Here is a 12,999-nt window from a genome sequence, read left to right on the forward strand (position 1 = left end):
CTGGTGCAGGTTGCCAGCAGTTAGTGTTTCTTGCCTCCTACAGGGTATCAGATTGAGGGGAAACATGCTAAATTCTTGTGCAGTGTAATTTCAGAGGGGAGGAAAAAAGAGGGGCTGGGAACCATTTCTTGTGCAGCTTCAAGATACCGTGTCTAGATTTACAGTGCTAATCTTCTCCACCCAAATCTGGGCAGGAGATGCTTATCAAAGAGAGAAGAGTACAATGGTTCAAAAAAAGATAGTTAAATTCTTTTGTGTGAGTAGTGGGACATCCTGAATCCTATTACCACTCTGAAAGTCAGGGCTCACGTACGAGGAATATAAAAAACTGAAAGATAAGTCAGTTTCTTTAAAATAAGTTTCTAAAATGAAACTATTATTTCCGATGAGCTTTTACTGAAGGATTTTTCAGTATCACTGGTAGTTTTGCAAAGACTTTTCTTGTGGTTAAAGTTCTTTTTCAGATGATGAATGGTTTTGATGAGTAGTTTTTTGACTTTTAATGATTTTCCTGTCCTTGCAGTTCGTATTCAGTAAGTGTGTCTTTGAATAAGGAATGACGCCCAAATTGCAGTTAGATTGACTCTACTTTTATTCTAAAGAATGGGACAAGAACCCTTCAGTGAGTTTCATACTGGCTTGATTTAATTTAAAGAGGGATACTGCTTCTCTAAATTCTCTGTTAAACTTTTCCACAAAATTTTACTTTTTCACCCAATTGTAGAGTATTGATCCATGCACATTTTCTCATTTAAATGTTCTTTTATTGAGAATTAACTGCCACAAAAATTTATCAGAAGAGTAAAGTCACTTTATCAACATTTAGTTTAAATTTGCCTCATTATAGAGACTACCACTTGGTTACCACAGATCTAATTTTCTGAGGAACCTGAAGTACTTTCATATAATTTCTGTGTATGACCTTCATTAGTGATACCCTTAAAATAGTATGCATTACTATCTGAAGCACTTAGTTGTCATAAAATAAATGAGAAGCTGGCATAAAAAAAAAAAAAAAAAAAAAAAAAAAAAAAAAAAAAGATTCCTTACCTTTCAAAGGTCTGTTCTGCTGAGATTTTTTCCTGGTTTTTTTTTTCCCCTCCTGTTTCTCTTCTATCTGAAATTAATGTTTGTGGTAGAGAACCTGTGGTTCAGCTGCATAGCTGCATGTCAGTGATCATCACGGTCTGCCGCTTTTTTTAGTGCTTGGCTTTGATCACCTGAGGAAGCAGCTGGTTTCATTCTCCCACCACCCTGAGAAATGCACCTTCAATTGGTCTCCACTGTTTTGCTCTGCTTGTTATTTTCTGTCTTGTAACTTCCAAGATACATTTAATTGCAATGGCAAAATGTGAAGTCAGTGAGCACTGGGAAAATTCTGACACTGAGGTGCCCTCTCATTACAGAGCCCTCATACCCGGGTAATTCTTATTCTGGACGAATTAAAGGTCTGCCCAGTGTAAGAAGTGAAAATGTGATTATGAGACTTTTCTCAAGAAGTTGACAGCAGGTTGCATATGAGGAATTAATGCTCTTCCTGATTAAGTTTTATGTGGAGCAAATTGACATGCCATTCAAGCTGACATGACAGTGTAATGTAAGATAAACTTCATACTGAAGAGGAGATGAGGCTGGGATTTCTAACCTCTTCTTTCTTCCCCTAAGCTTCCCAGTGTTTCATTTCCTGCTGCTGTTCACTCCTGGGCAATGGCTCAATAATGCTTTTAGAAACTATTTCACACTTTTCTGTTTGAATAAGTACAAGGAATAACTTTCAGTGTTTGTCAAATAGTGCCCCTTGAATTTAAATAATTTTCTATAGACTCTTCAAAATGACATCCTAAAGGGGGGGGGGGGTGTATTATTATTTAATTAACTGCTTGTCTTGATGACTGAGTAGAGTTTTATATATATATGAATTTTTATTCTGTGCTCTGATACCACCATGGGAATCCAGCTCCTGTCATGCATTGCAGAGAGCTGTCGGTCAGATTCAGATTCATATTCTCTGAGTGCATGACTGCATTTCACTCTTAGGTTATGCAGATAAGCCACATGTGCTGGCCTGCAAGGGAGTGTGGGGCAAGAAGCTCCAAAATTATGCTTTGGGTGTACAGAAAGATCACTTTTCAGAGAACTCTAAATTAATGGGATCTATTCAATGAAGCTGAAATGTGAGATTTTATTTCATTGGGATCCACATAGAAGTTAGCTAGATTTGTGCCCATTGTGAACAAAACCAAGACTTGAATCCTTTGTCCCCTGAAGAAAACAAATTAGCAAATGAGAATTTCTGTGAAAACAGATCTGACTTCTGCTTCAGTCCTATAAACAGCAACTTCACTGGCCTCTTGCAAGTGGATTATGGAGATCAAAGTGTTTCCATTTCCTTCTGCTGAAGAAAACCTCTCTTGTGAATGCCATCAAGCTGCTTGTCAACATCTGACAATGAGAAAATCTAGATTTAAGCTTCCACCACTGATTTTATCTCTGCCTTTTCCCGTTTTGGAGTATGATATCCACGTTATGTATATTAGCTCTCACATATTTTCAAAGGTTCATTCAATTTTCTTCCCTCTTCTTCATTCATCATGTACTGGCATCCTTGCTGAGGCTATTTTGTAGAATGGATCACAGCCCTCTGCAGGCTGTAGCTACAGCACCCTTGCTGAACATAGAAAAAAATATGTCAAAAAATTAATTTATGTGTTTATACGTACCAAAGCCTCAGGTCCACACTGGTGAGCATAGGTCTAGCTAGCAGCATTCGATGGTGCTTTTTTCCCCTGTGTAGTCAGTGCAATGGAATGATCTATATTGGAGAACATGACCCTCAAACTACTGTATGGAGCAGGTGAAAGGTATACAGCAGCTGGACAGGAAGGATGGCACCTGACTCGTAATGGAAAGGAGTAGAAAAAGCATCATCACTGTTTCTCCAGGCTATAGGCACAGGGTGGTCAGAAAACGGGCTTCATCAGCATTGTCTAATAATCTTCAGAATTTCTTTAAAAAAATTCTTATCATTTCAATCAGCTGAAACTTGAGATTTCCCTGGCCTTAAAAGTTCTGTTGTTTTTATAACAGTTAATACATTTGATGTATCATGAAATATTTAAAAGAGGTCTGCAAGAAAAATAACTGCCAGCTCTTTTTAACCTGAAATTTATAGTGTAATATTTTTTCTTTTATGAGCATTCTTTGTATTTCTTTTATAGAGGAATTTAAAATACAGAAAAGATACTAACCAAAAATTCAAGTATGAAAAATTGCAGTAATTGGTTGCTGTTTACTGACAATTATTTTTTCTGAAATTTGTCATTTGCTAGACCTGGAAATGTGCTTTTAGAATGCCACAATTGTACACAAATACATTATTCAGCCTACTCTGCATGAATGGGTAAGCTGTAAGAAGAAATACTACCCACATCCGTGTTGGCATAAAATATGTGCACATGCAACAGTTTAATGGCTTTAAATGTTTTCCTTGTATAACTCAACTGGGTTTTGGTGGAATCACCAAAGATAAATTTTAACTAATATCTATAGACAGGACTCCAGCGAATAACGATTTTATAAATATTCAGTGATAGAAAATAGAGATATACCAGCCTTATAGAAACAGTTTTAACATCTATGTGCCGATGAACCTTATTCTGTGTAACAACTCTTTTTACAGTAACTCCTTCAAAATTGCTCGCAGAACCATGAAGTGAAACCAAGCATTTCTGTCTGGTACCATACCTCCCTGTTTCACTTAATGACCAATGTAGTGCATGAGTTCAAAATACCCTGATGAACAACTAGGGGGTTCAATTTTGCCTGTTTTGGGTTTTTTTTTTCCCTATAACAGTAGATATCTTTTTAGCCTCTGCCATACTGACAGGTGGGATGCCACAGGGAAGGGCACCAAAGTGTCAGTTCTCCATGCCCTGGTGGACTGGAAAGCTGGAATTGCTGCTGAATGATAATATGCCCTCCCCTACAAACGCTTCCCTGGTGATCCTGGGCTGTGTGGTCATGTGTGAACAGCATTCAGATTTGCCACCATGCCGAAATGTTATTACCTCTACGCAAAATGACAATATAATGATGAGAAAATGTAGAATCAGGGATGCAGTTCTTCTGAGAGTAATGAGTTACAGGTATTACAAGGAACTGTTTCTTTTTCCAAGGAGATTTTGCTTTCATTTAGCCCCTATAATTGGCTGAATGTAAGCTCCTTAACTTTTCATAATGCAGAGCTGGAATTTTTGCTATTCATTTTGAGGCCCAAAGTAGAAGTCTTCAGCATAGCGATTGGAAAACTGCAAAATATGTGCTTCCCATATTAACAGGGAGAGAGAGAAGTATGTAAGTTTTAATTGACATTTTGTTCTGGAATTCCTTTGTGATTTTACAGAAAACATCATCCTCCCTTCTCACAGTATAGCTACTCATTTGTAGGCGTAAAACTGTGAAATATCAGCAGTGTTCCAGATACGCTGTACTCTAGCAACATTTTATTTGTAGTTCTTTAAGCTAAAACCTCTTTTAAGCTGTGTGAAAGATCCATGGGCAGACAGTTTGGACTATGATTCTCAGAAGAAGAGTATTCTGAAAAGAAAATCACATACCTCCCGAGCTGCCAGATAAATTATTCTCTCTTAGTGAGACAGGTGTTTTTCCCATACTTAAAAATTGAGAATTGGAGACAGTTCAAAAGTAGTGTCACTGCTAATGGGAGGACCAAACTGATAGATATTTGCAAGGAAAGATTAAAGGAAGCTGTATCCAGCCCAGCTAAGTAACAAAAACATCCATCAATAATTGAAAGGTTACAGCATCAAAGAGTGAGTGTTTAGAGCTGGAAAAGTAAAAATACCTAGGAATGATGTAAGTCACTAAAAAAATAAGTAGTAAAAATAAATACATTTAATAGCAACACAAAATGTTAGACCAAGAAGTAGTTCCATAAAGGGAAGGAATACAAGCATCACAAGGATTACAAACTTAGGTTTGTACCATGGATTTGAATTCCTTAGATTTGTAAAGGAATAAGGCAAAAATGCTAAAAAGTATGTATTTTAATGCATGGAGCAACCATGTGTTGAAGGTAGATGACTGGAATGATCCCTTCTGACTCCTCAATCTCTTCTGTGCCCCATGAGCTTTAGCTGAGGCTTACTGTGATCTTAACTATGAAAAGTAATATCTTCGTGGGAACCTGAACTGTGATATTATCAGGTCTGCTCTAAGGATCTTATATATACCACTTCATCACAGATATTATTGACAGTAAGTGCTTTTACCACTTTTATATATTCTTATTGTGAGTTGTTTTACAGCAAGGCAGCCAAATCAAGAGAATTTTTCCTGACCAGCTGAGCAGCTGATAAGTCTCTTTACAAGCACTTAGGTGAATTCAATACACTAGGATGTTAAAAGTGTGGGTTAGGACAAAAGCAGGTGTCAAAACATAACCCTCTGCTCTTTCCACCACCTCAAAGGTTATCTCCCACATGTAAAATTACTTGTTTTTTGAACCCCACTTTTCCTTAATTCCTTTGTTCAGAAAGTCCATCTGATCCTTTTCAGGATTTTCCCCACTTCTGATCTTCTGCTTTTGTCTCCTATTTCCCTTCCTTGTTCTCTGCACATCATGATCCTTTTTCAGGCTGAGTCATTATCCTTTTAAATTCTCCTAGGGAGGGCTTTTTTCTCAGTCATGCTATTTCCTAGTCAAGTGGTGACTGCAGGAAGACCAGAATAACCCATGCTAGGAAGAGCTCTGTGAGTAGCAGTGCCTATAAGACAAGCATACAAGTTGTATTGTTTGTTAACTGCGAATTCAATTCTATCTCCTATTCCCTGGCTGTTTAGATAGACCTAAACCTCCACAGGGAGGAAAGAAAAACCCTTCTTGACTCTTTTCAGAGCCTGAAGATTAAAAATGACCCAGTCCAGTGTGTCTCTGCACTCTGAAAAGAGTTTTCTTTATCCTGCAAGCCGTGTAGAGTCCACAGATAATATGGCTCCCTTTCTGCTCCAAAATCTGCACAAATCCTCCCTCTAGCATGCCTACAGATAGAAATAGGAAATATTCCCTTGCCAGGCCTGCAGTAAAAAGCAACGTGTCCCAAAAGCAATCGTTCCTTGTGCACTACATCTTGTGAGCAAGCAGACGGTGTGGCTTGCTTCAGTAACTTTTATATGTAAACAGTCTTTAAAAACATAATCTACATTGTCAAAGCTTAATCTAAATGATGTACTGACATTGCTTACTTTGATATGCTGACTTGGTTTTGAATTCTCTCTGGATTGCCTGGCCCCACATGGCCTTTTTGTGTTTTGTTTACTTTTCACTTAGCTGTCACGTATTTATTCCCATTAGATGTACAAAGTCAATGGCTTCAGCCTAGTTTTACAGTTTAGTTGGCTAATACAGCATGGGGAAAGCACTGAGTGAAGCCAGGCAGAGGGTCAGGAAAAAGGCGATGTGATTCTTTGGGTCTGACACAGAGACCAACAAAACAGAAAACACGTAAAAGATCTGGGTCTGGTAGAGCAGGCAGAGATTGTTATTTTTTCAGAAAAACATGATTTGAGAGTAAAGTAGAAATTCACTGAAATGGGGAAGGACTTGATTATACTGAATTTCTGTTTTTTAAAGGCTTGTTTCTGAATAAATGCTGAAATTTTGTATACATCACACATATTTATTTAAAAAAAATCTGGATTTGTTTCAAATGTGAATGGGTAGGAAAACGTTACTTTAAAAGCTTTTCATTATAATGAGCTAGTTGGATTTATCTTAGTCAAACAGTTAAAATGGCTTACATGATCCTGCTCTATGAAAGTCTTTGAAAATATATGAAAACACTTCATGCTGAGAAAAATAATCCCCAAAAAATCTAGTTGGCATGAGGTTACCACAGAATCCATAAGACAAATGGGTGTTCGTGAAGTCTTTTGCAACTTGAAGCATTAAATGTGGACCGTGGCTAACCATCTGGATAGCCATGCCTACCCTCCCAATGTGAATACCTACCTTCCATCTAAATGGTTGCTTTTAAGGCTCAGAGAAAAAGCAGTGGGAGGGTTTCACGTGGAAGTCAGCATTGCGGGGGGGACCCTGACGTTTCCTTTGTTCCCTGAAGAGGAAACAGATTCCACAGTCCACAGATTTCCTCCACTGCACTGTTCCACTTATGGCACGTTGTTTTCAAGTCACGTTTCTTCACCTTCTCAGCTGAGGTGGTCTGTGAAAGGGCTGCATGGCACCAGTGACTGTGCACCTTTTCTGCTGGCAGCAGCTTCCCAAACTTCCCTTTCCTTAAGGAATGGACCGTGCTGAAACTGTCACGTTTTTAGGCGCACCGGCCTCCTTTTGGACTTCACAGTCCATAGTCTGATCTTTTCCTCTGTTTACTCTGTTGCAGGTGAAATACGGAAACTACGCCTTTGTCTGGGATGCAGCGGTGCTGGAGTACGTGGCCATCAACGATGCAGAGTGCTCTTTTTACACAGTCGGGAACACTGTTGCGGACAGAGGATATGGGATCGCACTGCAGCATGGCAGCCCCTACCGAGACGCTTTCTCACAAAGGTAAGGGTTTGGAGTAGGAGGAGCAGGTCCTAAGGGAAAGTTTCTCTTGTCTCTGGGCCCGTCTTTTAATTTAATTTTCAGTGAAGGAGAAACATCCTGTATTTGTAATCCACTTCATGTCTTACATAGACATTCATTTTCTCTGAGACACTGAATTATTCACTTTTCTAGAAACTGCATTAGAAACACTTCATGTTGCTGTTGTTTGAATTGTCCTTGTTTCTTTTGAAAACCATTAATGAGATAAACTGAATTTCATTAGCAGGAAAATGAGGAAAGAGTTGATTAATTTGTCATAGAGAGTCACCATAACTCAAACCTTTCTGTTAGAGAAGCCATTTCTTAAAGAAAAAGAAAGTACATTTGCACACTGATGGGAAAACTCAAGGGAGATGAACAAAAACCTTTGATGTTTTGGTGGAAAGACCCGTGTTAGTACGCAAAAACATACATGCTTATCCCAACAGTAATCAATCTATTGGGCTACAAAAGTGACATCTCCAGATATGCTACTGGTACTGTGTTTCTATTAGGACCATAAATACTAAATTAACTGTATGTATTGTGCCTTTGCAGTATTTGCACTTCACTCTAGTATTGATTCCTAAATCAGGATGTGTGTGAAGTCAAAAAAACAAGCAAACTTTTCAAAAGTGTAGTATCTGCGGTCTGGTGTTTAGGAGAAGACATGGGCTAATCTCATGAGCCTTTTTTCATTCTGAATCTGGTCTCTCAACCTGGTTTATATTGGTTTGTGTTAGATGCATTAGAACATTAGATGTTAGAACAAAATTTTAAGAGTTGCTGTGATGGAATTTCTTTTGTGTGGATGCCATGTAAACATACAAATGAGCTTCATTTGGGCTATTGCCTTTGTCTTCAGTCCATAGACCGAAGTAGGGGAAAAAGTAGCCAGTAAGTAAGAGTATGCAGATGCAGAGGAATCACTCTCTGCTCACACATACTGCATGAACAAAGAAGACTTGAATTCTTTGAATCTGTTCTATGCTGGGAGTGAAATGGCTGAATTTTTTGCTAGCATAGCAGTAACATATTAAAAAAATCCACGAAAAATCAACGAAAAATTTAATCTCAATGAAACATATATATGCTTTGTATATTACAATGAGCATTACAGGCCAATATATACTGAATACTTTAATACTTTCGTATTCCAGTTATGACCAGGCTGGCTTCACTTATAATCTCTGGCATTGAACTGTCTGGGATCTCTACACAAAACAAAGGAGTAAAATTTCTTTCTGTAATCTTTCTAAGAAATGCTTTCAGCTGTTAGAGATCTCAGGTGCTTGTCAGGGTGTTAAGTCATCCTCTTCACACCATTATCCATGTAAGCTTGAGTACAAAAATTTGAAGACACTGGGGAGTTTTACAGTCTTTGTCTTTATTACTAAATACAGTGAAATTGCCAAGTGGCATGGCATGGCTCATGTCCACATAGGTGAGTATTCTTCATGCCCACCACTGCTGCTCTCCAGGTCAAGGTGGATGTGTCCAAACTGCCCCTCAGAGACTGCTCCTGACATTTTTATATACTGGTTGTAGTTCTTGGTATATGGGGAAAATGGTTATGGCTGGTTCTAGTAAGTGAGTATCCTCTTCATGGCAGTATTCAGTACCTGGAGAGGCTGGATTATGACTTCTGATACACAGCCTTTAGCGGCTTCTGGATCACTGGTCTGTGCAGACCTGACATTTCCAAGTACAATTTTATTTCAGAAGAAAATTTCAGCTTTTCAGTGTATTATTATATCTTGAAGCTATAGGAAAGCAGGAAGAAGCATAAAAATTTGCACATATATATGTCATTTTATCTGAAGATCTTTGAAGCAATATTTAACTATTACCATCTCTCAGTGGAAAGTAAATGGCATTTCCATTTAATGCTTAGGGAATTCATAGCATCGGGAGACTTAAATGAATTCCCGAGGTCATATGTTGTCCCCTGGTGGACTCAGGAATCATAGGCACTCATTTTCAATTTCCTGCTATAGTTATCAGAGTTCAGGTAGATTAAGAAAGGGATTATTTGTCACATATTGGACCACAGGAGGATCTGGATGGATAGGCAGAACTCAGCACCGGTGAGAAAATAACTCATTACAGTAGCAAGGGTAATAGTTGCTTTGAGTATACTACCTACTGGAGAATTTATAGATACATATTCTGCAAATGTGTGTGCTGCTGTGCTTATATTTTTATTTCTGTGAGAGCATACTACATAGCACTTCTAATTATGTCCATAAATATAAATTTACAGTTTGAAGCAGTAAAACACCATATAACAAACATATGAAGGAGAAATCACGCTTACAAAGTAGCTTACAACGTTTTGTTCCAAAAACTGCTCATTAAGTTTACTTCCACGTGGTTATCACACATCATCCTTACTTTTCTTCCTAATGAAAAGGCTGAACAACCTTCAGCAGCTGCAGCCTGCATGCTAAATAGAGAGGGAAATAGATTTCATTGTATAGGATCAGCAAATGTTCTCCTGAATATTTCACATTCTTTAATGCAGCTGGGAACTGGTTTAAAATATATTGGCATTTCTTGATCTTTCCCAAAATAAATATATTTATGTGAAAATACAGGTCTTATCTGTTATGAAATTTCATATAAACTCATAAACTGCACAGTGTTAAATCCCTGGGGTGCAGCTGTAAAAGGTCTGGCAGGCTTACAGGAGATTTTATTTTCTGTGCAGGAAGCACGGGCACAAGTTTAATGCTTTTCAGTACCTTTTCTGAACATTCAGGTGATTCCCAGAGAAACAAGAAAAGAGATAGAGGGGTGTAAGCACCCACCCTCTCTCTCCAGTGCTATGGGGTGTGAGTTGCAGTCAAGGTAACACTGTGGTAAGGTTTAGGCATTTGGGATTTCCAAAAGCACTCCGTGTTTGGGATGTGCTCTATGTTGTTTACCAGGGGATTAACAAAATGCTGTGGCCTTCGGGGACTGCAGCAATATACACCTGCTCTGTGAAGTATTCAGTCTCTAAGGGCGTTTAACCATCAGTTTGGCTACTTAAGAAAGGCATTAAACCTGCCATCAGTTTGAAATGCTGAGGTGCCATCAACACACGTCCAGGGCATTGCAAAAATTAAATTCCCTGGTTCCATCTCCTCCCACAACTGATGGTGATGGGGGGCTCCTCTGTACCCCAGGCAGCCTGTGAGGTGCTAAAAGAAGCATGAAGCAACCAAGAAGTTAGTGGGAAGCAAAGCCGCAGTGATGGTCCTAATAGCCATGTTTGCGATGTGGGGCTGCAGCTGATGACCACCTGGTTGGCTGGTACCCACCACTCTGAAGCAGCACACAAGCTGCAGAGCTCTGAGCACCGTGCAGGGCCCGTGCTCCCAGCTTCAAACCGCCGCTGCCACCTTGTGCCTGTGTGTTTTCATGGGATGCAGCTGTACCAGTACGGAACGAGGCTCCAATTACCAAGCAACCAGAAAGCAAAAATGCCTACTATAAGTAGGCTACAGTTAAATTAACACGGTAGGTTCAATAAATACTTGTTCTTAAATTGATGCAATTAAGCAAGTGTCATAGAGGAGTGTGCTGTCATTGAGGTACACTTGCTTGCATGGGTTCATATTGTTTTTATAACTTTACAAGTATAAGGTATTGACTATACCCTTCAGAGAGGAGCATGAGCACTCTCATGTATTTGAATTTAAAATCAGAGTTATTCTTACAAATGGAAGTTTGGATATAGTGAAATAGTAGCGAAGAGTGTGGCAAAATGCATATCGCTTAGAAACTTCTTGTACCTTTCCTCAGATTTTAAAAAACTGATTCAAGCCATACCACAAGAGAAGAAACCCTTTTCAGGAGGATTCTCTTCAGACTCAACAAAATCTAAAATTTTGGGAATGAACAAAATATTTTTGATGATAAAAGTTAATTGTTCAAAGTGCAGTATCAACATGCCTTCAGAGAAGCATTTTGTGCAGGTATGGTTTAGTGAAGGAGAAAGCACTGTTATGAAACTGGTCTTTGAGAACTTTCTTTTTCACATGCAAAAAAGCATCTCTTCTAGGCCAGAACAAAGACATGAGCAGCAGTGAGTGGTCTGACTGCAGAATGAGATTGGATTTTTGCTGTACAGGGATGGCAAAGTGGCCAGCTGGGGTCCCACACAGCATCTGTAACCATTCTCTGTCTAAAGCTTTCTCTGAAAGCAGGTGCTTCGAGTCCATCCTGCAAATAGGTGTGTGGCTGTAACACAAATAATCTAGAAAATAATCGGGGTAACATTTGAAAGATGGGCCTGTCATAGCATCCTGATGACTTCATTCATGTTGTTGCAGACATTAACAAACACAAGTGGCCCTGCCACTAGGCAGCCAGTTGATGTGCTCAGGTAGATTGCTGTCCTCTTTTCTTTGGCATGAAGACTTAACCTTCTGAGCACCAGCAGCCTCCAGGCAGCATGTCAGTTTTCTCTCTCTCAGTATTTTTCTTTCAAGGTAATGACAAGGGCCGTAATAATAGGAACTGCCAAATTTCCTAGGAGAGCTTGAAAAGGATGTGTCGTTTGGTTCACGAGGAACTCTATGCTGACACTAAATTTGACACCTGTTAAGAATTCTTTTCAGCCCTAAACTTTAAAACTTCCATTGCACTCCTGGGAGGTATAAATATAATTGCAAACGCTTTTGAGGGTATTACATGGGATGTCTGTACTTCCTACAGTGCTGCAGCAATGGCTCAGGCACTCTGCTGGTGGCTGGCTTTTGGTGGGGGTCAAGGAGGGGTGATAGCAAAGTGCTCAAATCCCGTTCATGTCCCCACCTCCTCTGCTGGCTCACTCTCTTCTGCTGCACTACAGTCTTGGCCACACAGCATGCTAGAGGCAGAGGGAGAGGAAGCACCAATTTCATGCTCAGCAGAGGCCAGCAGCCAGCTTTTCACTTAAGTAACTAGAAGCTGCCAACACCCAAAACCAAGCCATAAAAAATCAGGTCTTAGTTGTTTTACGTTCCTCATATCCCAAGAGCACCCATGTGCGTTCTGCCCCAAAGACTTCACTTTTAAATAGAAGGAAACAGTGATAATACACACACACACACACACACACACACACAAAAATCTCCCCAGAGCGCACAGTGTGGGACTCTTGCTTGTTGTTCATCAGCTGTGTTTCTGCAAATGCACCACCTCAGCCAAGCACAAGCTCACTGGCACTTCAAGTTGTCTGTGTGCCAAAAAAAGCAGCAGCAGCAGTTGCATACCTCCTGGTGGTCATCTGTGGGAGGTGGGGTATGCGATGGCATAATGTATGGAGGGTACAACTACCATATAGCTTATGCAGAAACCTCAGACTGTATTTGACATTCATTACAAAAAGTCACAAAGAATGTGTGCTGCTGCTGGAGAAGCCA

The 12,999-nt window shown here is 39.5% G+C and overlaps 1 protein-coding gene across 1 annotated transcript in view; it reads left to right on the forward strand.

Annotated features, from left to right (window-relative positions):
• GRID2 (glutamate ionotropic receptor delta type subunit 2) overlaps positions 1–12,999 on the forward strand; it is a 558,809-nt gene that overhangs the window by 476,671 nt on the left and 69,139 nt on the right. Inside the window, exon 14 of the mRNA XM_027894516.1 lies at positions 7,422–7,588. Coding sequence (XP_027750317.1) covers positions 7,422–7,588 — 167 coding nt within the window. The remainder of the gene's footprint in view (positions 1–7,421; positions 7,589–12,999) is intronic.

The sequence above is a fragment of the Empidonax traillii genome, unplaced genomic scaffold (genome assembly GCF_003031625.1).
Source record: "Empidonax traillii isolate 1590-97213 ecotype Southwest subspecies unplaced genomic scaffold, ASM303162v1 scaffold431:size823745, whole genome shotgun sequence".
Taxonomy (NCBI): domain Eukaryota; kingdom Metazoa; phylum Chordata; class Aves; order Passeriformes; family Tyrannidae; genus Empidonax; species Empidonax traillii.